This window comes from Onychomys torridus, chromosome 21 (genome assembly GCF_903995425.1).
Source record: "Onychomys torridus chromosome 21, mOncTor1.1, whole genome shotgun sequence".
Classification (NCBI taxonomy): Eukaryota; Metazoa; Chordata; class Mammalia; order Rodentia; family Cricetidae; genus Onychomys; species Onychomys torridus.
In genome coordinates, this window is record NC_050463.1 from 8,952,772 (window position 1) to 8,980,146 (window position 27,375).

At 38.8% G+C, this 27,375-nt stretch overlaps 1 protein-coding gene and 1 long non-coding RNA gene across 2 annotated transcripts; both read right to left on the reverse strand.

Moving 5' to 3' along the window:
* Positions 1-12,379: 12,379 nt before the first annotated feature.
* On the reverse strand, positions 12,380-14,993 carry LOC118571765 (zinc finger protein OZF-like). The gene is given in 2 exon segments (XM_036171019.1): positions 12,380-13,972; positions 14,964-14,993. A coding segment is annotated over 1 exon segment (1,188 nt). The 5' UTR covers positions 13,906-13,972; positions 14,964-14,993; the 3' UTR covers positions 12,380-12,717.
* LOC118571766 lies at positions 14,986-22,584 on the reverse strand. Its single transcript, XR_004943395.1, has 3 exons — positions 22,474-22,584; positions 15,241-15,354; positions 14,986-15,021 (listed from the first exon to the last, which is right to left on the reverse strand). It is a non-coding gene; the product is annotated as an uncharacterized LOC118571766 (long non-coding RNA).
* Between the last annotated feature and the right edge of the window lie 4,791 nt (positions 22,585-27,375).

Sequence of the window (27,375 nt, forward strand, 5' to 3'; positions counted from 1 at the left end):
CTGGCCAAAAATGAGCAAGATCATACCATTTATCTCAATAAAATGTAATGAATTCTAGTGAATCTTTTCAATTAAAATTAATGACAGTGTTATTCCTCATTAGATGCAATTTCTAACCTGCTTGATATTTGTTTTAAATGGATTGAATATACTTTAATATAGTTTGGAGTTTTAACTATTTGTTAAAAGTGCTTTGTGGTTGAATATAGTTCTATCTTTTGTGATTGTAACAATGGTCTCACCTGGAAGGTTGTGATATAGTGAAAGGAAGTAGTAATTCATAGTACAAGTTAATCTTATTTTTAAAAGGGTGGCAATTTTGTTCATTTTCATGATTCAGATTATCTTTGAATTTTCAGGCAGATTTCCAGAATGTTACTATTCTTAATATATCCTAGTTACTGAGGAGAATTTCCTACTTTTGCAAATGTCACTTTTCTAGGCTTTGCTTTGCCCTGTTTCACTTGTTATATACTAAGTATTTCATTACAATATATTGAACTCTGTTTTCCACTAATACCAGTGCTTCTTTGAGTCCATAGATTGCATCCTTTTCAATAATGACAAGTGGGGGAAAAATGAAGATTTGTAATTAATACATCCAAACTGGTGAACATTAACCCTTAGCCTACACTGTTACATTTTCATAGTTACTTAGTGTAAAGTTCGTTAAAATCATCAAACCATATGTATTTCATTTGAGTGTAATGGGCTATGGAGTGCTTGCTAATTTTGTGTATTTGTATACATGATCATCACAGTGCATCACTACTGCTGCCCCTAATCATGATACCAGGAAATATAATTCAGCATATTTGCTACCAGCATGAGATTAGGCTTTAAAAGTGTATGCCATTTCTCTTTGCTCTTTTGCTTTCCCCTTGTCATGTTATTTAAAAAAAAAACAAAAAAAAAACAAAAAAAAAAAACTCATGCCATAAGTGAGTTATCTTTCTTACGTCAATGCAAATACATAAGTCCATTCAGTCAGGTGTCTTAGAATCTCCTAATCTCCTTTATGATTATAAAACTAGAAGTATGTGTATATGAGTTTTGCCAGTAGATGCCTAGTAATGGACACAGACAGTACTATTGCTTCAAACAAGTTTGTGATTCTCTGAAAATATGTATTAGACTGTACTTTTCAAATATATTCACATGTCTGCATGGTAGATTAGGAACTTTCAGAATTAAGCATGCAATATGGAGGTACCTTGGTTTTCTACACTGTTATGGAAAAACTTATTGTTGCAATGCCTGGTGTTGATAATTTGAAAAAGCTGAAGTGATATGCAAATATTGAACAAGTTGTTATGAGATGGAACTAGAGCTAGGGTTAGAATTTAGTTTTAGAACATTTGTCCAACATTTTTACTTTGGCTTTGATCCTCACCACTGCCAGAACAAGAAGAGAAAGCAAAGATCAAAATAAAGGTTGTTAATGAAGTTAAACTTTGTAAATATGATTTACTCAGAGCAAACTTATATTTCATTTGTTTTATCAGATAACTTTCATTTTGGATAATGCATTTTTTATTTTTCATTTATTTTTTATTTTTATAAATTAATTTTTTTCTTTATTATTATGTGTTTTAATTTTATACATCAGCCATGGGTACCCCTGTCCTCCCCCTCCCACCCCCATCCCCACCTTCTCCCCAGTTCCACCCCGCCATTCCCATGACCTCCAGGAGCAAGACACCCCTGGGGATTCATTTAAACCTGGTGGATTCAGTACAGGCAGGTCCTGTCTTCTCCTTCCAGACTGAGCAAAGTGTCCCTGTGTAAGCCCAAGGTTCCAAACAGCCAGCTCATGCACTAAGGACAGGTCCCAGTCCCACTGCCTGGGTGCCTCCCAAGCAGATCAAGCTATTCAATTGTCTCACTTATCCAGAAGGCCTGATCCAGCTGGGGGCTCCACAGCCTTTGGTTCATAATTCATGTGCTTCATTCATTTGGCTATTTGTCCCTGTGCTTTTTCCAATCTTGGTCTCAACAATTCACGCTCTTACAGTCCCTCCTCTTTCTCTACAGTTGGACACCTGGAGCTCCACCTGGGGCCTGGCTGAGGATCTGGATAATGCATTTTTTAAAAGTAGTTGGGTACATTGCCTCATCATTTCATTTCTGTTGGTCTCTAAATTTTCTAGGCTTTTGGGAGACTCTTTATGTATAATAAACTGGATGAAAGAATTACATAAAACAGTATGTCTGTAAATGTTGAATTCCACATTAGAAAGTAATTTTAGTTTTTGAGAGTTGGTATCAGGAGGAAGTAACTTTCATACATTGCTGACTAGTTGGAGCTCTTTGCTTAGAATTCTATTTATTTTATCAGTTCTTTTGTTTTAGGTGTTCTTTGAATTCTTGGTATTTATTTGTCCATTTCATTTCCTTGTGTGCGTGTGAGAGAGAGTTCATGGGCACCACATCTATGGAGGAGCGAGCCCACAGAAGCCAGAAGAGGTCATGAGATTCCCTGGAACTTGAGCCACAGGTGGTATGAGTTACCATGTGTGCTGAGAATTGAACCTGAGTCCTCTGCAAGAGCCATAAGTGCTCCTAACCCTTGAGCTGTCTCTCCAGCCCAATAATTAGTTGTTGCATATGAATTTAATTGCTTGCGTACATATTAGTCCACTGTTGGCTATACATATGGATCCTCTATCAACAAAGATTTTCTTCTACTCTGTGGGCTTGTCACTAAATTGTTTCTTTTCTTGTACTGTAACTTTTTAATGAAATTGTGTATTTTAATACTTGCCTTTATTTCCTGAGTTGTTGGGGTGTGTGTTTGTGTGTATGCACACAAGATTTAACAGAAAACAAATAGGTTACTTTCCACATTTTCCAGGTTGTGACAGATTTGTCAAGCTCGCCTGGAGTACAGTTCTGAGCTGAATTACTGGACCACATGCAAATGCAGTCATCCACACCAAAAGGAAGTGGAGACAAACTGGACTCTCCCTAGGCCCCCCAGCACCCAGACCAGGAGAGACTATTTGGTGGCTCTGCTCTGAGTCTTTTAAAGAATGTATTTCCTGTGCCTACCTTGAAGTGTTTCCTTCTGTTTCTTGTAAGAGTTTTGGAGTTTGGGGTCGTATATTAATTTTAGAAAGCAAGATAAGAGTTTCTATCTTCTAAGTGTAGATGTGCAGTTAAGCAAGTGCCAGTTTGTAGAATAGGAATAGGAATCTTTTTCTCTATTATATATTTGTGGTATCTGTCGAAATCAGGTTGCTGCGGTCATGTGGATTTACATCCAGGTCCTCTGTTCTGTTCCATTGCTTTGCATATGTACATTTGTTCCAGTATGCTGCTGTTTGCTCAAAGTTTCTTTAATTTTATGTGGCCTTGATTTCATATAACTTTCAGATTTTTTTCTATTACTGTGAAGAATGTGATTAGAATTTTGATACAGATGCATGGAATTTGTAGATTTCTTAGAGACACATTTTCACAACACTTAACTCTGTCAACTCATAAGCATGAGAGGTCTTCCAGCTTGTAGTGTTGATTTAACACTTGCCTTCAACCTTTAAATTTTTCAGCTTTACTTCCTTGTATAGGTTTATTTCAGCACGGTTTTGTAGTTGAAGATGATAATTTTTTAATGTGTCTCAGTGTGGGCTTATGTACAGAAGTGAAGGTTTCAATTGAGGTCAGAGGGGTCAGAGAGCCTTGAGCTGTAGTTAAAGATAGTTGTTTCCCATCTGGCAGAGGCAGGTGGATCTCTGAGTTTGAGAACTTGTGTCCATTGCAAGAGTAACAAATGCTCTTACCCATCTCTCTACACCCTCATGTGTCTGTGCTGAATGTGATTGTTTTCCTGATTTCTTTTACAGAATTTTTGCTGTTGTGACAGGAAAGCCTCTGATTTTTGCATGCCTGGCCTACATATCAAGTTCTAAGCCAGCCAGGATATGCAACAAGATGTTCTCAAAAAACAAACCAAAAACAAACAAACAAAAAAAGATTTTTATGTAGTCATAGGATATCTTGTTAACTTTTTGCAATTAGTCCTGGCTGCCCCAGAACTCTATGTACACTAGGCTGGCCTCAAACTCAAAGATCCATGTGACTGCCTCCTGATTACTAGGATTAAAGGTGTGTGCCATTATGCCAGGCACCTTTTGTGATCTTTGTTTTTATACTTATTAGTGTGTGTGTGTGTGTGTGTGTGTGTGTGTGTGTGTGTGTGTGTGTAGAGAGAGAGAGAGAGAAGAGAGGAGAGAGAGAGAGGAGAGGAGAGGAGAGGAGAGGAGAGGAGAGAAGAAATACGCGAATATGCCAGGATGTCGGTGGAAGCGAGTGGAAAACTGGCTGGAGTTGGTAACTGTAAGTAACTGTATTGTAACTCTGGGGGTTTGGTCCTGGCTTTGGCACAACAATTTAAGTAACTGTTGCCACTCTGAGAGTTTGGTCCTGGGTTTGAGCACCAAAATTTGAGTTGGAACTCTGTGAGGTGAGTTTTGCAACTCTTGGGGGATGGTATCCTGACTACTTGGGGAGTCAGGCAACACCTTGAGCTGCTGGGACAGCTCTGATGGCTGGAGCTGAACTGAGACAAGTCATCGAGCTGCCTGGGCAGCTCAGCCCTGGGAGTGTCCCGGATACCTCAAGCTGGAAGAGCAGCTTTGACAACTGGAGCTGTGATGAGACAGCGCAACCCTAGTGGGCAAGGACATCTCTGGTCGCTGGAGCTGCAATGCGACAACAGCCCTGGAAGGGAAGGTATTCCGACTGCTCTGGAGAGTCAGGCCTGGAGCCGCTGGAAGAGCTCAGCAAGGTATCCTGACTGTTCAGGAATCAGGCTATACCTGGTGTGGTGGAGGATAGTCTCCCGGCTCCTCTTGGAGAGCTGCTACAGCTTAGCTTTGCTCAGCTCCCACTTAAGGGAGCTTCCTAGCAGAGCTCGGTTTTTTCTCTGGCCTAAGATGTTGCTTCTTTTTGCTTCACTCGACAAAAGGGGAAACCCCTGCAATAATTTAGCAATTTTCTCTGGCTCTGGAGAAAAGTGTTACATTTTCAGCTCCCCTTTGCTCAGTCTCCTGAGGAAGGACTCAGCGAGGTTTTCCTGTTCAGCTTCTCCTTGCTCAGTCCATTATGGGACGTCTCGGCAAGGTTCATCTCTGTGCCAGTGAATAAAGATCTTCACACCCAAAACTTGAGGAAGAAGTTTATTTGGGAAGGAGGAGTCCAGAAGAGTGGCTGCCTGTGCCAGGGTGGAGAGAACAGCCCACAACTGACCAGGCAGGGCAGTTTATATAGGATCTTTTGGGGACAGAGTCAACCAGAGATTAGTTTTTTCTGGTCAGGGATTGGTCACTTTTGTGGGCTAGGGGCAGAGATGGCCCTGATTTCAGGGCCAAACTGTTTATTTCACTGGCCTTTCTTAGCTTTTTGGCTCTAATCCTAAGGCCAGGGCACATTTCTTTCACTGACTGATTCTAAGGACCAAGAGTGTTTCTTTGGTACAGGTTTCTGAGTCAGGGCATATTTCCTTGGTTCTGGGTTTGGGGATAAAGTGTTCCTTTCTCTGGCTCAGACCCCAAACCCAGGCTGTGTTTTTTTCTGCCCTAGTTCTGGGCTCCAGGACCAGGGTACTACTTTCCTGCTCTGTGATTGGTCGGTTTCACAGGTCAGTGTGCCAGGGGCAGAGATGGCTCTGATCTCACTGAGTTTCTTTAGCCAGCCTCTTTTCCCTACATTAACTGATAACACCATGTAGATCTTAGAATTGAACTCAGGTTGTCAGGCTTGGAGGCAAGTACCTTTACCCACTGATACATCTGTCCAGTCCCGTTTGAAATCTTTATTTACTGTTTATGTAAAGAAACAAGAAAATTTGACACAAAGCTTTAATTATTTACTACCTTCTTACAGTTCCTTTCTTTAGTGTCATATTCTTTATGTATTTTATGTATATGGACACCCTATTTGCATATATACCTGCAAGCCAGAAGAAGGCCTCAAATCCCATTATAGATGGTCATGAGGTGGTTGCTGGGAGTTGAACTCGGGACCTCTGGAATAGCAGCCAGTGCTCTTTACTACTGACCCATCTCTCCAGCCTCTACATAACAACTGTTGTTTTTAATAATAGAAAAAAATAGCATTAATACTTCTGAGCTAATATAACAGGAATTCCAATGTACACTGAAAGAACAGTAGTACTTCATTGGAGGGAAAGATGGAATTAATGCTCTGTGGGATTATCTTGTTTCAGAAGCCTGGGTTCTTTTTTCATGTGTTAGATCTTGTACAAACCTACTTCTGTAATTATGTGACCATGTGTCTAATTGTAGTGTAAGTTTTATTAGCAGATGCTCTCCCCATGAGAACCTGAGTTTAACCAATAAATAATGATAGCTGTCATGTCTACATAAGCTATGTAGCCTAAAAGATTTCCAAAGATTGAGTTGTTACAATTTTAAAGGAAATTGTGTATGATTTCCACATTAATTCATATTATTATATCATGAGAAGCAAAATCTCTACTAACTTAAAAGTATTCTTAATTTTTTAAAATATTTGACCTAGTTTCCTAGATATTGTGAAGCAGAAGTTTCAGAAGTTCAAATCAGTGGTTCTCAATCTTTCTAATACTGCAACTTTTCAATATAGTTCTTCATGTTTGATGACCCGCCAACCACAAAATTGTTGTGTTGCTATTTCATAACTGTAATTCTGCTACTGTTGTGAATTGTAGTGTAAATATCTGACATACAGGATATCTGATATGTGACCCCTGTGAAAAGGTCGTTTGACCCCCAAAGAAGTTATTATTCACAGTTTGAGAATGGCTGGTCTAAACACCATCTACAGGTTCCTAAGACATTTTATATATTTTCAGTCACTTGTTAGGATATGTTTTCTCCATCCATCAATCCATCTTTTAAAACATTTCATTTCATGTATATGGGTGCTTTGCCTGCATGTATGTCTGCATTTTGTGTGCCTGGTGCATTTGGAATCCAGAAGAGGATATCAGATCCCCTGGGACTAAGGTTACTGATAGCTATTAACTACCATGTGGATACTGGGAACCCACATGACAGCTGAGCCATCTCTCTGAAGTACCTATAACCATGTTCTTTCATTTGTTCTTTTTTTTATATATTTCATATTCTCTCTCTCTCTCTCTCTCTCTCTCTCACTCTCTTCCTCCCCACTCCCTCCCTCTGTGTGTGTGTGTGTGTGTGTGTGTGTGTGTGTGTGTGTGTTGCAGCACATGGATAAGACATTTGCTGCCAAGTGACTACAATGTCAATGTATTTGATATCCCATACAAGTACTGAAAAATCCCCTAGTTCAGATCTTTCTAGTGAATTCTGCAGCTAGTAGGAGTTTTACCCAACTCTGAAAGTTGTAAACATGACTTTATCACTGTATTGACATCAGGACCATTTTTACATAACAATCAAAATGGAAGTATTGTTAAAAATAGTGAGGTTGAAAATTGAAAATTAAAAAAAAAAAACTTGGAGAGAGAACTCTATTCATTGCAAAGGCATTCAAATGCAATAAGGCATATTAATGTGATTCAGCCACTAGACCAATAGACACCTAGTGTAATTACAAAAGAAAAAAGTTTTAAAAAGTGTTCATGGGCCAGTGAGATGGATCAGAGTGTAAAAGCCATTGCCATACAAACCTGATAATCTGAGCTCATAGAAGAGACCTGAGCTGGGTGGTGGTGGTGAATGCCTTCAATCCCAGCACTTGAAAGGCAGAGGCAGGGGGATACCTGAGTTTGAGGCCATCTTGGTCTACAGAGTGAGTTCTAGGACACCAGGGATACACAGAAACCCTGACTTGAAAAACCAAAAGCAAAAAATGAAGAAGGAAAAGGAGGAAGAAGAAGGAGGAGGAGAAGAAAAGACCTGACTCCCAGAAGTTGGTCTTTGACCTCCAATCCAGTGAGGAAGAACATAACCTAAAAGTTTCTACAGACTAGATCCCTTTGGATACTGCAAATACCTTAACTAAAGAATACAACAGGTATGAAAAGAAAAATCCAACCAACAAAATAAACTGAGATGTTGAACTCCTAATGAATAAATAAAAGAAACATGAGAATCTGAGGCAGAATGACCACTTTGTGAAGTATCAAATCCAAAGTAAATGACTCCGATGAGAGTTGATTGACCAGCCTTTTAATCTTAAGATTAGAAGCCATCTTGTTACAAGGTCAACAAAACTCAAGTTGAGGGGCCTTGAACCTATTTCTGGAATTTGACGTGTTCCAAACTCTATGGTATATGACTGGACCCTGAACTCTGCCCTGATAAGATATTCTCCCAACAATCTTGAGATGTTCTGCCAAGATGATCTGTCAAATAATCTTATCTGCTATTTACTTCTCTAATTCACTTGCCAAGTCTACGGAATTACCATAATTCCTCTGGAAATTCCCAGTGTGCACCTTTTCTCCCTCTATAATGAGGCATGAAAAGTTCATCCACACTGTTCTCCCAAATGCTGCTTTAGAGAGTTAGTTGTGTGTATAGTAAAATAAAGCTTGCTTAATTGACTTTAACTTGGGTAAAGCGGTCTTTACTCTCACTCACTGGGATTAACAATGAATTAGATGAAATCTCAAGAATAATCCAAGAGTGCAGGAACCTCCATGGGGGAAAAAAAAACCTATACACAGCATGTTAAAGTTCAAACAACAGATTTTTATCCCTATAGTGTGTGGGTACACACACACACACACACACACACACACACACACACACACAAAGTGGAGGGGAGAGGGTAATGGAGAGAGATAAAATAATTTTTTTAAAGAAATTAAAGAAAGGGAAGGGAACAAATAAACTAGACACCAAGTATTGGTGCAACAGAGTTGGTGTTATCAAGACCTAAACAAGTTCAACCAACTCTTAGCGAAACTAACCTAAATAGAATACTCAAGTTCTATATAGGTAAAGAGAATAATGAAGAGACACCAACAAAATTCAGAAAATCCTTATGAAATACCTTAAAAACATTTCACTGAATTGGAAACCCTTAAAATAATTTGTTAATTTCTAGATACATATGACCCACCAAATCAAACTGAGAGAAACAACTTAAACACATCTATAACAATGACACTGAGATTATAGCATAAAAACTTCCAAGGGTGGGGATAGGACAGATTCTGGCTCATTATGAATTCTAAGACGTCTTTAAAGAAGTATTAACTAAATTCCATTCTTGGATCATAGGTCAATCTCTATGATGAATGCAGATATAAAATAGTCAATAAAATACTGCAGATAGAATTCACACATCAGCTTGGCGGTAGTGGAGCTTGCCTTTATTCTCGGCACTCAGGAGACAGTGGCAGGTGGATCTCTGTGAGTTCAAAACCAGCCTGGTCTACAGACTACAGCCAAAGCTACACAGAGAAACCCTGTTTCAAAAAATCAAAAACAAAACAGATGAAGTGCAATTTGCTTCTGAGGAAATCATATCTGCAACATTTACTTTATTACCAACGTTTAGTTTGGTCTTGGCTTTTTGTTCTTTTGACAGTAATGGGAATTAAAGCCAAAGCTCAGCATATTGGGTATGAGTTTGAAAACTTCTTTTACTTGCATCTCATAAATACCTAATGTTTGTTCATGACCTCATTTTTCTCATCAAATTATCAACAATGAATTATAACCAGTTTTCTCAGAACTATATATACAGAGTAAAGAATGCCTCCATTTTGTATGTGTAGTTCAGAATGTTCCTTATCTACCATGTTGATACATGAGGGATGATTGAAAACTAGTATCTAATATAAGTGGTGCTGGCCATCACTCAGCTTATACCACCAGGAAAACTCAAACTTTTTAATTTAGCCATAAATGAGACAAAGTTTGTATGCATCTATGTAAATAGATTTATATATTTCTACTGACCTAAGAAAAATGACTTGCCTAGGTCTGACTTGGCATGTCTGTGTGTTTTGCTGGTAGTTGAAAAGCAAAAGTGCAAAGAAAGGATGGGTGTGGTAGCCCACACCTTTAGTAGCAGCACTAGGGATGCAGGGGCAGGCAGATTTGTGAGCTCAAGGACAGTCTGATCTAGACAAAGAGGTCCAAGCCAGCCAAGACTGCATAGTGAGAAGCTGTCTTCGAAAAACAAAACAAAAACAAAACAGAAACTCACAGCCAGACATTACATACACAGACTTTAGAACACACAGCTCTAAATAAGATGTCTCCATTAATTTCCTCTCCTCAGAGCTCAGGAGAGAACCCAGAGGAAGAGGAGGCACAAAGAGTGTTAGAGCCAGAGCTGATGGAGATCATCAGAACATGGCCCACTAAATCAATTGAACAAAGCTCATATGAACTCAGAGACTGAAGTAGCAGGGGCATGGTCTGCAGGAGGTCCTTTGCATATATTATAGCTTCCAGCTTAGTATTTTTATGGGACTCCTGAGTGTGCAAACAAATGGGCTTCTGATTTATGTGCTTGAACTTGGGACTCTTTTCTTTCTGTTGGGTTGCTGTGCTCAGCCTGGATGTGGTGATTTTGTCATGTTAGATTGCTCTCTCTTAGAAAACCATTCTTTCCTAATGAGAAGGTAGTAGATCTAGAGGGGAGGGGAGGGCAGGGGAGGGGAGGGGAGGTGGGAAGTAACAGGGAAGAGGAGGAGGAGGGGATGCAATAAGGATATATTGTATGAGAGAAGAACCTATTTTTAATAAAAGGGGGTAAAAAGAATAAAAAGGCAAGGAAATTATTTGGAGTTGGTGCAGGGCTCAGGAAAATAAATCACTCTTGTACATTTGCAATAAACACACACATATCACACACACATGAATAACAAAATACAAAAAAAATATCTTATTTGGAGAAAATACACATCACAAAATATAAGTATAGAATCTAAGTTGAGAAAACTGGAGTGCCCACTCAAATATATGGAAACTGCCAAGGAACTAACGAGAACACTTTTTTTAAAAAAGAACCTATTATGTAACAACAGCCAGGAAATACTAATTAACATTGATATTTTCAATTTCATATCAAATACAACTATTCAAAAAATACTTAAAGGGCTGGTGAGATGGTTCAACAGCATGCCAATAAGCCTGACAATCTGAGTTTCATCTTCAGGACTCATGTGGTAAGGAGAGTTGTCCTCTGACATCCAAATGTACACCTGGAACACTCATGATCAATATATGTGCATAACACATAACTGCAATTTTAAAAAGTATTTACAATACCAGATAATAAATGCATTTCAGTTCAATTAATCCAATACAGTTCTACAGTAAAGGGTAAAGCACCACCTCATGATTTAGAAACAATACCCATAAAAAATACTTGTTTACTGACTGAAATGCAATTGATTTGGCAAAGTTTTATCACCACAATTCAAACACTTTATGTTTTTGCTCCTTAGGGTGGCATCTTCACGGTCTCCAAATGTAAGGTCAAGTTTACCCACCTCTTTGAGCAGCAGGGATAACAGGCATGTGCAATAATACTAAAACTATTCACTAAATTATGTTTTCAATGAAAAAAGAAGTAATGTAAAGTCAAGAAGTGTTGAGAAAGAATAGGCAAATACTGTAAATATGCATAACTTTTACTTAATTTCAAGTTTTTTTAGGAATATTTTATTTACATAAATTTATGTGCTCAAGATATTCACATTTATAAGATTCAATTACATAAAATCATAACATCCTTTTTCTTTACTGAGTTTCCTGTAGCTCAGGCTGACATTGAACTAGCTTTGTTATGGGTCCCCACTTTCTTTTTCTTTTTTGAGACAGGGTCTGAGTATCCCTCACTGGCCTGGACTTCAGACAGATCTGCCTGCCTCTGCCTCCCAAGTGGTGGGATTAAACATGATGCCACCACACCTGGATGTCTCATATTTTTAAAAATGACAATTTAATTTGGTTGCAGTTGGTTTTTCTTAAGTTTCACAAATTGTATCCATGCCCCTGTATTCAGGGCTGCAATTTTCTAGAGTCGATTCCCCTCAATGTTGTAATAAAAGGCAAACATTATGATGCCTGATGCAAGAGTAGGTACTCACCCTATGTACACTTGCACATATGGGGAAAATTACACTTTTTCTAATTTTATTTTTTTAATTTTATTTACTTTTATGTATACAGTATTCTGCCTGCATGTATGCCTGTACCAGATCTCATTACAGAGGGTTATGAATCACCATGTGGTTGCTGGGAATTGAACTCAAGACCTCTGGAAGAATAGCCAGTGCTCTTAACCTCTAAGCCATCTATCCATCCCCCACTTTTGCTAATTTTATATTATCCGCAGTATATCTCCATCTTTTTATTTAAAGGTGTATGTGTGTATTTTGCCTGTATGTGTGTGCAACATTCAGAGACCAGAAGAGGGCACTGGATCACCTGCAGCTGGAGTTAGCTGTGAGCTACCATGTGGGTGTTGTGAATTAAACTCAGGTAAAGCCTGGTGGGATGACCTAGAAGGGAAAGAAAGTTGTTGCCAAGCTTGAGGACCTGAGCTCCATCCCTGGGACTCACACCATGGGAAGAGAACAGATTCCAGTAAGTTGTCTGCTGATCTCCACATTTACATCGGAGCATGGGTATATTCTTGCCCAACACCTCATGCAAATAAATAAGTAAGTAAATAAATAAATAGGCCAATAAATAAGTATGACAAATATTTTCAAAAGCAAGTTGATTACAGTTACACATGGTTTACACAATTTAAATTCTACCCATTGGGTTTCTTTTCATTGTGAGATCTTTCATGTCTTCGAAGGTATGAGAAATATGTGAATTCCTTCCCACACTGATTACACTTGTAGAATTTCTCTCTAGTAGTGTGAGTTCTTTCATGTATTTGGAAGGATTTGGAAAAAGTGAATGCTTGCCTACACTCCACACATACATATGGTTTCTCTCTAGTGTGAATTTTCTCATGCCTGTAATAAGCACTAGAATGGGTTAAGGTTTTCCCACAATATTTACATGTATAGGTTCTCTCTCCAGTGTGAATTCTTGCATGTTTTCGAAGGTAGGAGGAAAATGTAAATGCTTTCCCACACTGCTTGCAAACATAGGTTTTCTCTGCAGAGTGAAATCTTTCAAGGTTGTAACAGTTGCCTTCATTGATGAAGGCCTTTCCACATTGCTTACATGCATAAAGTTTCTCTTCACTGTGAATTCTTTCATGTTTGTGAAGGTTTGAGGACCACCTGAATGCTTTGCCACATTGATTACATGCATAACGTTTCTCTCGAGTATGACGTCATTTGTGTTGGAGAAGATGGTAAGAATGAATACATACTTTCCCACAATGTTTACATGTGTAATTATGCTCTCTTTTGTGTGTTTTTTCATGATTTTGATGGGCCATGGAATACATGAACGTTTCACCACAATGTCTACATGAGTAATTTTTCTCTCTTGTGTGAATTCTCTGATGTTTGGTCAAGTGACTGGAATTAGTGAAGGTTTCTCCACATTGCTTACATGTAAATGGCTTTTTTCTAGTATAGATTCTAGATTCACATATTTGAACATAACTTTCTTCATTTAAGGTTTTCTCAAATTGGTTACATTCACGTGGCTCATCTCCAGTCAGAGTTCCTTCATAATCTTGATGAGATGTGAGATTACTGTAAGATTCATTAGACTGTTTATTTTCACAGACGTTCTCTGTACCAGGAGCACTCTTGAGTATTTGAAAGGACTCAGAATAAATGAAATCTTTCCAAAATTTTTCATGTTTAATAGCCTTCTCCATATGTTCCTGACACCCATACGGTTTCTCTTCAGTTTGACTTCTAACAAGCATATTGGAGGATGAGTGAGCATTGATGTCTTTTACATACATACTACTTTCATAAACTGTGACTGCAGGATGATTGTCCGCAGTATTAACAGTATTCTCTGGCATCTGTTGGTGGGTCTTTCCACACTGACTACCATGTTCATAGCCACAGAATCATTCAATGACCTGAATTCTGAAAAAAAAAAAAAAAGGGAGGGGGAGGCATTATTCTTGTTTTATAACTAGATAAGTACTAGATGATAGATTCTGTGGTCTCTGCCTGTTAGTGCATTATACAGGAGGCAGTGGCAGGAAGTGAACAAGCTGAAGGCAAACTAGGCCACAGACACTGTCCTGAGAGGGAAAAATGTACTGAGTTTATTTCCATTAGAATTTATGAACATAAAAGAACTAAACATTCAGCAAGGGCTGAGGACAGCATATAACCATAAAAGGTTCTGTAGTACTATTTTGATAAACATTGTTGGCTGGAGAGATGGATTAGTGGTTAAGAGCACTGGCTGTTGTTCCAGAAGACCCTGATTCAATTCCCAGCATCCACATGGCAACTCACAACTGTCTGTAACTCAAGTTCCAGGGGATCCAGAATCCTCACACAGACATACATGCAGGCAAAACACCAGTGCATGTAAAATAAAAATAATTAGAAAAAAAACCATTGTCTATGACACAGTTAACCAAGCTGAATATTCATTATGCAATATAACATGAATCAGACATTCTAAAATTTTAAATAATTGAATATCCTTCAGGCAATTTATCGAAGATGGGTTTCATTCTAAACCCCAAATTCACCTTTACTTCACATACAAACCTTATAAGGTCCAAAGGTAACTTGCTAAAAATACATCAAATACTTTTGTAGACAACAGGTGGTTTTATATAAGGATCCACTAGAAAATGTCTTAGCTAAAGGTTGCATCACATTGTGTTACTACTCACCAATAGTGCAGTAACAGGTATAAGCTACACAATCCACATGAGTACTACATGAGAGTTAGGGTCATCCATTCATGGATTCTCCAGCTGAGGGGAGTCTTACAGAAAATCTGAGATTAAGTCAATTTCCATCTTGATCTATTGGAATAGCTTCCTTATGTCTCAGATCTGCTCTCCCTCTTAAATATCTGACACAAATTCCCTTCTCTGTAAGTGTAAATTACCTCAGATTTCTCTGTAGTTTTTGGCAGTCCACAGCAATATTTTCTTCCTCTGTTTTCCCTAGAAATTAAAAGCAAGAAATCATTATGTTATTCAAACTTATACACACGTTATTACTTTCTAGCTTTTTCTCTTGTATAATGTGAGCAGGCATGCTATATTTACCACGATGTTCCCTTTCAATATTTCAAGTAATATAATTACACAGATGACTAAAAAAAAACAGTTTTTCTCCAATTGAATAATAAAGTTATACTGTTTGGTTGTTGTTGTTGTTACCTATGGAGATAAGGTTCATCATCACATCTGTGTAGAGCTTCTTTTGAGAAGAATCCAACAGATCCCACTCTGCTAGGGTGAACTTCATAGCACATCATCAAAGGTCACTGGCTCCTAAAATAAATCACAGCATTATTAAAATGCAGTTACCAAAAGATTTAAAAAACAAAACAAAACACTGGAGATACATTAGTCACTTGATAAGTTCCCTCCATGCTTTCTTAATATATTCACTTTATATCATAGCGAGCACAAACTAATTAATTATCCTCTCATCTTGTCACACAATTTTAAGGGTAGTGTATGCCAAAATAATAAAGGAAGTATAGATCATAGTGTGTTGTTGTGATGCTAGTTTCAACTATTCTTTGTACCTTACACCACACGTTTCTACAACTTAAAACCCACAGTGAACATCAGCTCTGCTGAGCATGTACAGTTATGTCTGTTAGGAAACTTCATCTGATTCTAAAGCCTGAGAATTTCACATAAAATGGGTGTAAACAGCTTAACTATAAAGAGGTGCTCACTGCTACTCAGCAGTTTATGACAACATAAAATACTATTCCATAAACTATTATCATTATCAACATGTTTCTTAAATAGTGAAACATGGTTTTGATACCTTTTTTTAAAGATTTATTTATTTATTATCTATACACAGTGTTCTGCTTGCTTGCTTGTACCTGAACACCAGAAGAGGGCACCAGATCTCATTACAGATGGTTGTAGCCTCCACGTGGTTGCTGGGAATTAAACTCATGACCTCTGGAAGAGCAGCCAGTGCTCTTAACCTCTGAGCCATTTCTCCAGCCCGAAACATGGTTTTTATAATATCAAAACTTGAAAGAAAATTTAGGTGAAAAAAAATCTCTTCTGTGTGCAATAATAAATGTTTGACACCATAAAAATACTAGGAATAAGAAAACGATCGCCTGACCCAGACATGGAGGCATATACCTATATTACCAGAATCACAAGAAGTGGGGAAGGAAGACTTTGAATTCAAAGCCTGCCTGGGATGGATAGCAAAAACAAGAAAAATAAGAAAGAATATGATAAGCTTTCTACTTGGAAGCATGTGCTATAATCTCCTCTGTTTCGTGAACAACAATCAAGTTTCATAAGAAATGGAGATGAAAATAGAGCCATGCAGCACATGTAGTAGCTTCGAGGTAATTATGAAATAGGCTAACACAGGCAAAAAGCACAATAAATCCACTCTAGACTATGTGTATAACCAGCTAAAGGCTCCCAATAAATAACACCTCATCCTAACACAGGGTCTCCCCTTTTACCTTTATAAACTGCCATCTGCCTATGGACCACGTCTGTCTCCTCTCTATCCAGAGGCAGTTCTTTGTCCTCTGGGACTATTGTAAAATATTAGTTGAAGATGTATTACATTCATTTATGCTATACAATATTTGATTAATGATGCAAAGATGAATTACATTCTTATATGTTATATTTGTTTAACTCTATGAAGCTGTGTTACTTTGCCTGTCTAAAACACCTGACTATTAAAGCGCTAAATGGCCAACAGCTAGGCAGGAGAAAGGATAGGTGGGGCTGGCAGGCAGAGAGAATTAATAGGAGAAATCTGGAAAGAAAGATGGGGGAGACAGAAAAAGGAGGAGAGGAGGACACCAGAAGCCTGACACCCCGCTACACAGCAAGGTATGGTTGTATCATGTTCACTCTCTTTAGTAGTCCCACCTTCTACCCTAACAGTTGCCTTTTACTCTTTGCCTGATACTTTGAAGTCTTTTATTTTCTTCCTGATTCCACATGTGGAGTAAAATATACCCTATAAATCCTTTCTAACTCTAGTTTAGTATGTTCATTTTTGTTGTTGTTTTTTTTCAAGACAGGATTTCTCTATGTCCTGGAACTTGCTTTGTAGACCAGGCTGGCCTCAAACTCACTGAGTATGTTTATAGTACAAGCTTGAGTTTAATCTGTTTTAGTATAATCTATTTTACTTGTTTATAGCTTCATAATTCAATACAGTATTTGCATGTATATATACATACACATTGTCATATACACACAGATAGCTATGTGATAAACATATAAACTAGATTTAACAAATCACACCTTGGTGTCTCACTAGGCTGACTATATAATACTGATATTCTCTCACCAGATGTGTGTGTGCAGGTGGGAAGAGAAACAGTGCAGCGGAGTTCAGACAAAAGCCAGCAATCAAAACATAGCTAAATCAAGCTGTAATTGAGCTTAAGCTTCTACCCTGCTGCTGACTTTCTTGATAAGGGAAAATCTTATGCTGCTGGGTGATGAAAGTCAGCAAGTTAAAAGTTAGGGAGGTAACCAACAGCTTTCTGATTAGATTTGAGGCCCACCACACAGGAGATAATACATACTTGTGCCTTCCATAAGGAAATTGGAAGGAGCCTTTATTTCTTTGATATCAAAAGCTGACTTTTATATCTGTGGTAACAGCAGATGGCAGCTGTTTTCTTTCTGAGACTGCAACATTCTTTGATGCCCTAGGCACACTGCACTTATACTTTTCAGTATTCTTGAGAAACTCTGGAATACCATGAAAATACCAAACCTAAGAATAACATAACAGAAGAAATAGAATTCCAGTCAAAGGCACAGAAAATATATTTTTAAAAAAATCATAGAAGAAAACTTCCCCAATCTAAAGAAGAAAATGCCTATGAAGACACAAGAAGCTTATAGAACACCAAATAGACTGGACCAAAAAGAAAAACTCCCCTTACCACTAAACACTAATAAAACACTAAACATACATAATAAAGAAAGAATATTAACAGCTGAAAAAGAAAAAGGCCAAGTAAGATAAAAAGGCAGACCTATCAGAATTACACCTGACTTCTCAATGGAGACTATGAAAGCCAGGAGGTCCTGGATGGACTCACTTCACCTATAAAAAGACACAGGCTTGAATATAAAAACAGGATCCATTCTTCTGCTGCATACAAGAAACACACCTCAACTTCAAAGACAGATATTACCAGAGTAAAGGGTTGGGAAAATATTTTCCAATCAAATAGACCTGAGAAACAAGGAGGCGTTCTTATCCTAATATCTAACAAAATAGACTTCAAACTAAAATTAATCAAAAGAGATGGAGAAGGACATTTCATATTCATCACAGAAAAAATCCAACAAGATGAAGTCTCAATTCTGAACATCCATATGCCCCAAACACAAGGGTACCCACATTTATAAAAAACAAAAACAAACAAACAAAAACATTATTTAAACTTAAATCACACATCACACCCCACACTCTAATACTGGGAGATTTCAATACCCCACTTTCACCAATGGACAGGTCTGCCAGACAGAAACTTAACAGAGAAATAAGAGAATTAACAGATGTTATGACTCAAAGGACTTAATAGACATCTATATTACACCCAAACACAAAAGAATATACCTTCTTCTCAGCACCTCATAGAACCTTCTGTAAAATTGTTGATAAACCAGATCCAAGAACACATCAGAAAAATTATTGGAAAGGAAGAAGTCAAACTTTCACTATTTGCAGGTGTTATAATAGTATATATAAGTGACCCCAAAAATTCTTCCAGAGAACTACTACAGCTGATAAACACCTTCAGTAATGTAGCGGTATACCAGATTAAGCCAAAAAAATCAGTAGCCTTCCTATATACAAATGATAAGTGGGCTGAGAAAGAAATCAAAGAAACAACCCCCTTTCCAATAGCCACAAATAATATAAAATATCTTGAGGTAATTCTAACCAAACAAGAAAAAGAACTGTTTGACAAGAACTTTAAGTCTTTGAAGAAAAAACTGAAGAAGATATCAGAAATGGAGCAATCTCCCATGCTCTTGGACAGAGAGGATCAACAAAGTAAAAAAGGCAATCTTACCAAAAGCCATCTACAGATTCAATGCAATCCCCATGAAAATCCCAACACAATTCCTCACAGGCTTCAAAAGAACAATACTCAATTTTATATAGAAAAATAAAATCCCACACTAGCCAAAACAACCCTGTGCAATAAAGGAACTTCCAGAAGCATCACCATCCCTGACTTCGAGCTTTACTATAGAGCTACAGTCATAAAAATGGCTTAATATTGGCATAAAAACAGATACATGAATCAATGGAATTGAACTTAATTCCTGACATTAATCCACATACCTACGAACACCTGATTTTTAACAAAGAAGCCAAAATTGTACAATGGAAAAAAGAAAGCATTTTCAATAAATTGTGCTGGCGTAATTGGATGTTGACATATAGAAGAATACAAATAGATCCATATCTATCATCATGCACAAACTCAAGACCAAGTGGATCAAAGACCTCAACATAAATCCAGCTACACTGAACCTGATAGAAGAGAAGTAGGAAGTAGCCTTAAACAGATTGGCACAGGAGACCACTTCCTAAATATAACACCAGTAGCACAGACACTGAGAGCAACAAGTAATTAAGGGGACTTCCTGAAACTGAGAGGTTTCTGTATCATAGAGGCATTAAACAACCTAGATGTCCCTCAATGGAAGAACTGATAAAGAGAATATGGTACATTTCCACAATGGAATATTACGCAGCTGTCAAAAACAATGACATCAAGAAAATTGCAGGTAAGTGGATGGAACTAGGAAAAAAAAATCCTGAGTAAGGTAAACCAGACCCAGAAAGACAAACTTGATATGTACTCATTCATAAGTGGATGTTAGACATAAAGCAAATAATAACCAGGCTACAAACCACAACTCCAGAGAGCTATATAACAAGGAGGACCCTAAGAGGAATATGCCATAGGAAAGCAGGGAAGGAGATTATCTTGATAGAGGAAGCCATTATGGGGTTAGGAAGAAACCTGGTGCTAGAGCAATTCCCAGGAACCCACAAGGGATGATACCAGCTAAGACTCCGAGCAATAGTGGAGAGGGTGCATCAACTTGCCTTCTCCTGTAATCAGATTGATGACTTGCCAAATTTTCATCATAGAACCTTCATCAAATAACTGATGCAAGCACATACAGAGATCCACAGTAAGCACTGGGGCGAGCTCTTGGAGTCCAGTCGAAGAGAGGGAGGAGAGATTACAGGAGCAGGAGTGGGGGTGGGGGCAGTGTCAAGATCACAGAGGCAGCTGACCCAGTGGGAGTTCACTGACTCTGGACTGACAGATGGGAAACATGAGTGGGACTGAATTAGGCCCTCTGAATGTGGTCAACAGTTATGTGGCTTGTGCAGTTGGTAGGACCACTGGCAGTGGGACCAGGGTTTATCCCTAGTGCATGAACTGGCCTTTTGGAGCCCATTCCCAATGGAGGGATACATTGCTCGACCTTGACTCAGCAGGGAAGGGCTTGGTTCTGCCTCAGCTTAAAATGCCAGGCCTTGCTGACTCCCCATGGGAGGTCTTACTCTCTCTGAGGAGTGGATGGGGGTGTGGAGGTGGGGGGGCAAAAAGAGGGGAGGGAGGGAGGACTTTGGTTGATATGTAAAATGAAGAAAAATGAAGACACATCTCAACCCAGTAACATAATATTCTACATTCAGTTCTAGGCAGGTTATCTAAAATAAATCAATATTAAAAAAAAAAAACTTGGGAGTTAAACTGTAACATAGATAAAATATACTTATGCTACTCAATAGATAAAAGAATCCATTCTCCTTTTTGTTGTTTGTTTATCTGTTTGGAGACAGGGTCTGACTACTGACTACTATGTAGCACTGACTTACCTGGAACTGACTACCTTTGCCAGTCTGATGACCAAGTGTAGTGGGTAGCTTTCCCAGCTTTGACCTGGAAGTACTGCCCCCAGTGAGGTTTCCGGTAACTGTCGAGCCTCAGGGGCAGGTCATAGGTAGGCATTGTCTCAACCCCTGGGACAAATAGCTGAGGTGCCTATTTAACATATCAAAACAAACTTCGCAGCCAGGGTTCCCAGCATCCCTCAGCCCTACCTGTTACAGGGTCCTCATGGCTTGCATACCCAATCACTATCCTGAACTCTCCAGCCCAGAGGGCTGGGCTGCACTTTCCTATATGATCCAACCGTTATGCTCCCTGCCCTTTTAGTACATTTTGCCTTCTGGCTGCTGCAATGGTTCCCCTTTCCTCACGTGACATGTGGTCACAATAACTCTGTACTCTCCCAGATGTATCTAACTCTGGCTACGCTCTCCCTTTTATCTACAATAAACTTTCTCCTCCACCATAGGGAGCAGTCATGCCCTTTCTTTTTTATCTCTTTTTTTTTCATTCAGGCAGCAGTCAACAAAGAGATGCATAAAAGGTCAAAACCCGCTGACAGTAGGGGGCCAACTGCTCGGTCCTGAATGGAGCACCTGTACCTAGCCCCAGCCTCTTCCACCACTGCTCAAGGAACATCTCAGAAAAGGAGGCAGCAGAAAGGTAAGAGCCAGAAGACCAGGAAAATGTGTCTTCTGGACGTGACAGAGCTATTGTACCGATGAGCCCACAGCAGCTGTGGTTACCTGCACAAGTTCTGGCCTAGATCTGGAGGAACTATCCAGGCCCACCACTTACTGAGTAGTTATTGGCAATTAACAGTTTTCTGGAGAAACCATTCTGTTTAGAGGAAATAGCCACTGATATGACTCCCTTTTTAAACACCCATGAACATACTGGCAGCACTAACTGCTGGATTATATTAATAATAATAATAATAATAATAATAATAATAATAATAATAATGAATTTAAAAGAGGCACGTGCTGGGATCCCGTACATGAGTTGTTGGAAGGAATAGGGGTGAATATGATCATATTTCATTGTATACATGCACAAAAATTTCAACAATACAGAAAAAAATTTAAAAGAACCCAGAGGGATCCCGGGGTAAGCGAAAGCAGGTCAAATGGGAATGCAAGGAGGGGAAAACAGGACTCATCATCCATGCGCCCTTCACAGCAGTGTGGAGTCTGAGCAGCACTAACCCGCCCGTGCCACAGGGTCTGCAGCCGCTCAAGTTCGCCGCCCCGACGTAACCCGGCAGGAATGAAGCAGTTTCACAGCGACAGGACAGGACCCCAAATTCCCTGCTGCTTGCTCTGCATACACTTCAAGGGTAGGCGGGGAGACCGCGCCTGAGCCTTCACCTCAGAGTCAGTTGCACAGCTCCAGGGGAACCGCAGGGCGGCCGCGCCACATTCTGCCAAAGCCAAAGCAGAGTCACAACCCCGTCACTAACGACTCTAGGAGCCCAGTGCTCACTCACCATGTCCTGCTTCTGATGCATCTAGGTGTCCCCCTCAAGGGGCCTAACATCAGCTGGAAGCATAGTCAACAAGGTCAGGAGACCTATCAATGGCTTCTCGGCACTCAAACATGGCAGTAACGGCTGCACCTTCCGAATATTCCTGCTTCTCATTGGACAGTTAATGCAAAGTCATAACAACGTCCCTGATTGGCGAATAATACCAGCGGGAAAGGGGTGGTGGAGGCATTGGGGAAGTTAGGGTTGGGAGTCGTAGGGTGTTGGTGGGGTTGTGGGGTGGGGAACATCTTATAACCTGAAAAACACCCCTTCCCTTCAGGGTTACAGCTAAACAACAGGTTGCAGCAAGGATGGAATAAACCTGATCTAACCTGGGGTAACCTTGCATTTAAGGAAAACACGTTTAGGGATTTTAGAGCAGCTTCCCTGGTGTATTTTGTGGGTCACAATGGGTTCTTCCACTTACAAATAGTGCCAAGAGTTTGATTGCAGGAACAACCAGATTCAGTACCTTAGGAACAAAATGCATGACGACAGGGTAGGAGACACAGTCTAGTCAATCTGGACACAAGATCAGGAAGCCTGGTATGCAAGCTCAAGGATGATGCATGTGAGCCAACGCTGAACCTTTTGTAAGGCTGATTCACTGATCAGGGATTGGAGAGTTTGGTATGTTGCAAGCCCATTACCTTGGGCACTTCTTAGCCCTCAGAACAACTGACCTAACAACTTGATGACTATTATGTAAATCATTTGGAATATACAATAGAGCAGTATTTCCTTTGGAATGTACAATTTTCTAACCAACCAAAAAGACAAGAACATGATTAGAAAGCATCTGAAGCCTACTCCAAAGGTTTCTCCTTTTGCTATGTAACTTGTCTACCGAATGTTTCCCACAATGTATTTTTTAAAAAGTGTCTTGGTTTTATAATTTCTTTATTCTGTTACTATAAAACAGAATATTCGTGTTGGAATATAAAAAGTGGGATAATCTAAATTCTATGTTTCTAGGCCATGGTCACTTATATTTAACCTCAGAGTAAATATATCCCTTTGAAGCGAATTTTTGCTTTTCTGTTGCCAGGAAGTTGCTCAAAGCTTTCTCACATCTTATGTTTCATTCTATTCATTTGCAGTCAAAAAAATTAAAACACACCAAGAAGGATACAATTACTCAATGTGAGGTGTGTGTGGTTACATTGCAGCAATGGTCTACAAAGGATTCAAGAGGTATGAAAAGGAACCCTTAAAATTCTTCAAAAAGAGATTTCTATGCCCAAGATTCAGAAGAAAGCCTACATTCACAAGTACAAACATTCCCAAGAGTCAAGATCACATTAGCTGCTGACAGAGGCCACCAGACTGGCCATGCACTATTGATGAGTCAGAGATATTGTTCTAACAGTTTAGCTCTGGGAGCTCACTAGGACATCTCTCATTTCCTACATTATGAAATCTTTCTTTCAACACCTTCGAGGAACAGTGTAATCCCCATTCATATTAATGGTTAAACCCCAAAAAGCTACCACATACTTTCAATCAGAGGTGAAAAGCACAATGCGGAAACAAAAAAGTCAAAACAGGAGTAATAGAGGGACTGTTAGAGAAAGACTTGAGGATGTAAGAGGTTAGGCACGAGAGAGAGAATAAAACAGTGGTTGAAAGGTTACATATGGTCAATTCATATGTCACAAGGAAAGCTATTAATATGTTTTAAAATAGGGGCAGATAAGTTGGCTAATTCGATTTTGAGTGATTTTTAATTTTTTTTTTATTTGTGAGACAAGGTCCTATTGTGTGTGCACCATACCTGGACTGGATCTTGGTATGTGGACCAGACTGTCTTCAAATTTGTGGAAACCTTCTCGTCTCAAATTCTAAGGGATTGGATTATAGGTATGTGACACCATATCTGGTGTGGAGTACATAGCTCATAAGAAACAAAGGAGAGAACTGTGTCCTGCAAAGTGTCCCAATACTTAGACACCCAAGGTAATGTGTGTGCACGCGCGCATGTGCACACACACACACACACACACACACACACACACACACGGCAGCAATCTTAAACTATGCTACTCATAAACTACACCAAGGAAATGACAAAATATCCAACCCTGAAAGCAGGTTTCCTGAATTACTCCAGAAAATCAAGGAAAAGAAGAAATTATAAACACAATGTTTAAGACTTCTTGTGCATGATTAAAGGAACAAACTTTCAAAAGTGTTTGCCACCTAAATATTGCTGACATACTACTTACAGAAGGAATAAAAATGTGAGTATCAAGGTCTGTGATATGATAAATGAAACCTCTCATTGGAATGCATTTTTCTGGGGGGTTTGTACATGATAATGAAAAGACAAACAATATGAATTGGCTGGCACATCCTATCAGAATGAATAATTAGTACTATGTATGATTTGCATGACTATAATAACAGTATTCAGGAAAATGAGAAGGAAAGATGGGAAGCTTGGGCATTCCAAATTGGAGGATCTCGGCTCTGTAATACTGTTAAAATGGTGAAATATTTAGCGATGTCAGACCTTTTATAGTGATTCATTACAAAAAAAGCATTCCTTCATGTACAAAATTATTTAAAGCATTTTATTGAGAAATAATTTCATCCAATATATTTGGGTCATTTTATCAAGTCATCTTTTGGCTTTGAATATAAGATATGTGCCAAGCAAATGTTACTTTTCTACTTAAGTTGAAAACAATATTCAATAAATTACATTAAAGATATTCAACTATTTCAAATTCTACAATGTCTGATATTTAATTTTGTTCACTGTCATAAACAGTATTTTTTCAAAAGCTTAAAAACAACAGTATTACAAAATCTTATGTGATTTTATATTGTCCTTGACCTCCTGATGAATAGTCCCTGCTTTTCTGTTCACAAATTCTTAAAGAACAAAAGTCAACACTATATTTTTCCTTGGAACCATGTCTTTCTATGTAGTCAAGTTGGCCTTAACCAGGATAGCTTCCTGACACTGCCTCTGGAGTACTATAACATTCAAGACTCACTACACTGACTTCCAACAGTTCTCTTGGTTAATCATCAAAGTGAAGTAATGTTCTTCTCAATTTTTTTACAGAAGTTGGTAATTGAGAGAGATTATGAATATGGACATGGTAGTCAGTGTGCAGAAGCCCAGAGATTCTAGAACACATTGTTAATGAAGACATATCTCCTACAATAGCAGTATATGAAAGCAGTTTGCATATAAAAGACATCATTGCCCATTCACTCTCAGACATGCACTTCAGTGGTTAACGTGAAGAGAAACCAAATGGGTATCAGGAGATATGGAGAAGGATTTAAACATAAGAAATGTTGGAAAATTTTCACTCATTCTGAGTCTTTCTGTCTTTTTCACCTTACCTAGTAATGCTTCCTCTGACAGAAAATGTTTGCCTCATCCTCAGTGTCTTTCATATGAACTGTTTCTTGGTAAACACTGGTGGCCAAGTTTACCCCTGGGATTTTAGTTTCTTGGATGGAAAATCCAAGAAATCACTGTGACTGTCTGGAGTAGAAAATATGCAAATATATGCTGTAACATTTATTTTGTATAGCCTGTAAGTGTTATAGCTCTGAGGAAAAGGTTTCCCCAATGGAAGTGTTGTATCTCTAAAGGGAAAGGTCTCCTGGCAGTTGGGAGCCAAGGAATACTCCAAAGTAACTCCTCACAACAAACCTCATGTGAGATTTTTTTGGGAGAGGGACAAGAGGTAGCTGCTTCTGTTCCAGCAAGAAGCAGCAGGGAACTGAAGAGGAGGCAGGCTTTTATATGGTTTCTTGAGGGAGGAGTTTTTCAGGGTGGAGATTTTCAGGGTAGATATTGGTGGGATTTCAAGTCTTGAGCTTGGGGCAAGCCTAGGATTGGTGGGATTTTGAGTTTAGGGATTGGTGGGTTTTCAAGTTCAAAAACTGGTACATTTTTGGGGCTCAGAGATTGCTTGCAGGCAGACTTTCTTGTCCCACCAGCCTGTTCCTAAATAACCGCCCAGAGACTTATATTAGTTATAAATGCTCAGCTGATAGCTCAGGCTTATTACTAACTAGCTCTTACATTTTAAATTAACCATTATTTCTTATCTATGCTCTGCCACATGGTGGTACCTTTTTTCAACATGACAAGTTCATCTTGCTTCTTTCCACATCTCCTTGTGACTCCGATACTCTTCCCTTCTCCTTCATGTGCTCCTTTTGTCTGCAAGTCCCAGCTAACCTCAACTTGTCCAGCTATTGGACAGACAGCTTCTTTATCACTGTGACATATATACAGTGTAAACAAATATTCCATAACTGGTGGATTTTTGTTTGTTTGTTTGTTTTTCCAACCAGAAAGTGAGCTCAGACCTTTCACTCTACAGAGCCTAAAAGAAGAAAATTACCTAGAATTCTCCAGGAAAGTTCTCAAGTTAATTAGAATGACAACTTCAGTCATTAACAACATGATAAACACACATGCACTCAGACATATAAGTTGTTTATATACAGGCAGGTAGATAACACTGTGGGTTCCATCCCCCTAAAACTTATAGCATGGCAGACACTTGTTAATGTGTTCTTCTCTTGGATTTTATCTTCAATTTTTTGCAGACTCCAACTCTTGTCTACACCTCTGACAGGTCTTTCTGCTTAATTGAAAGAGAGTACCATTACACTGTGATTGGAATGTAATGACTACTAGATTTGAAAATGCCACCCTCTAATATAACACTTCAGCTCAAGTAAGTAACTTTTCACATATATTCTTTTTCAGTATTCAGGATCCACATGGCCTAGAGTAAGAATGGATTCATCTATATTTGGCCCTTTTGTTTTCTATTAGGAATTCCTTTTCTTCCCTTGCCAGATTTCTTTTTTAATTTTATCTTC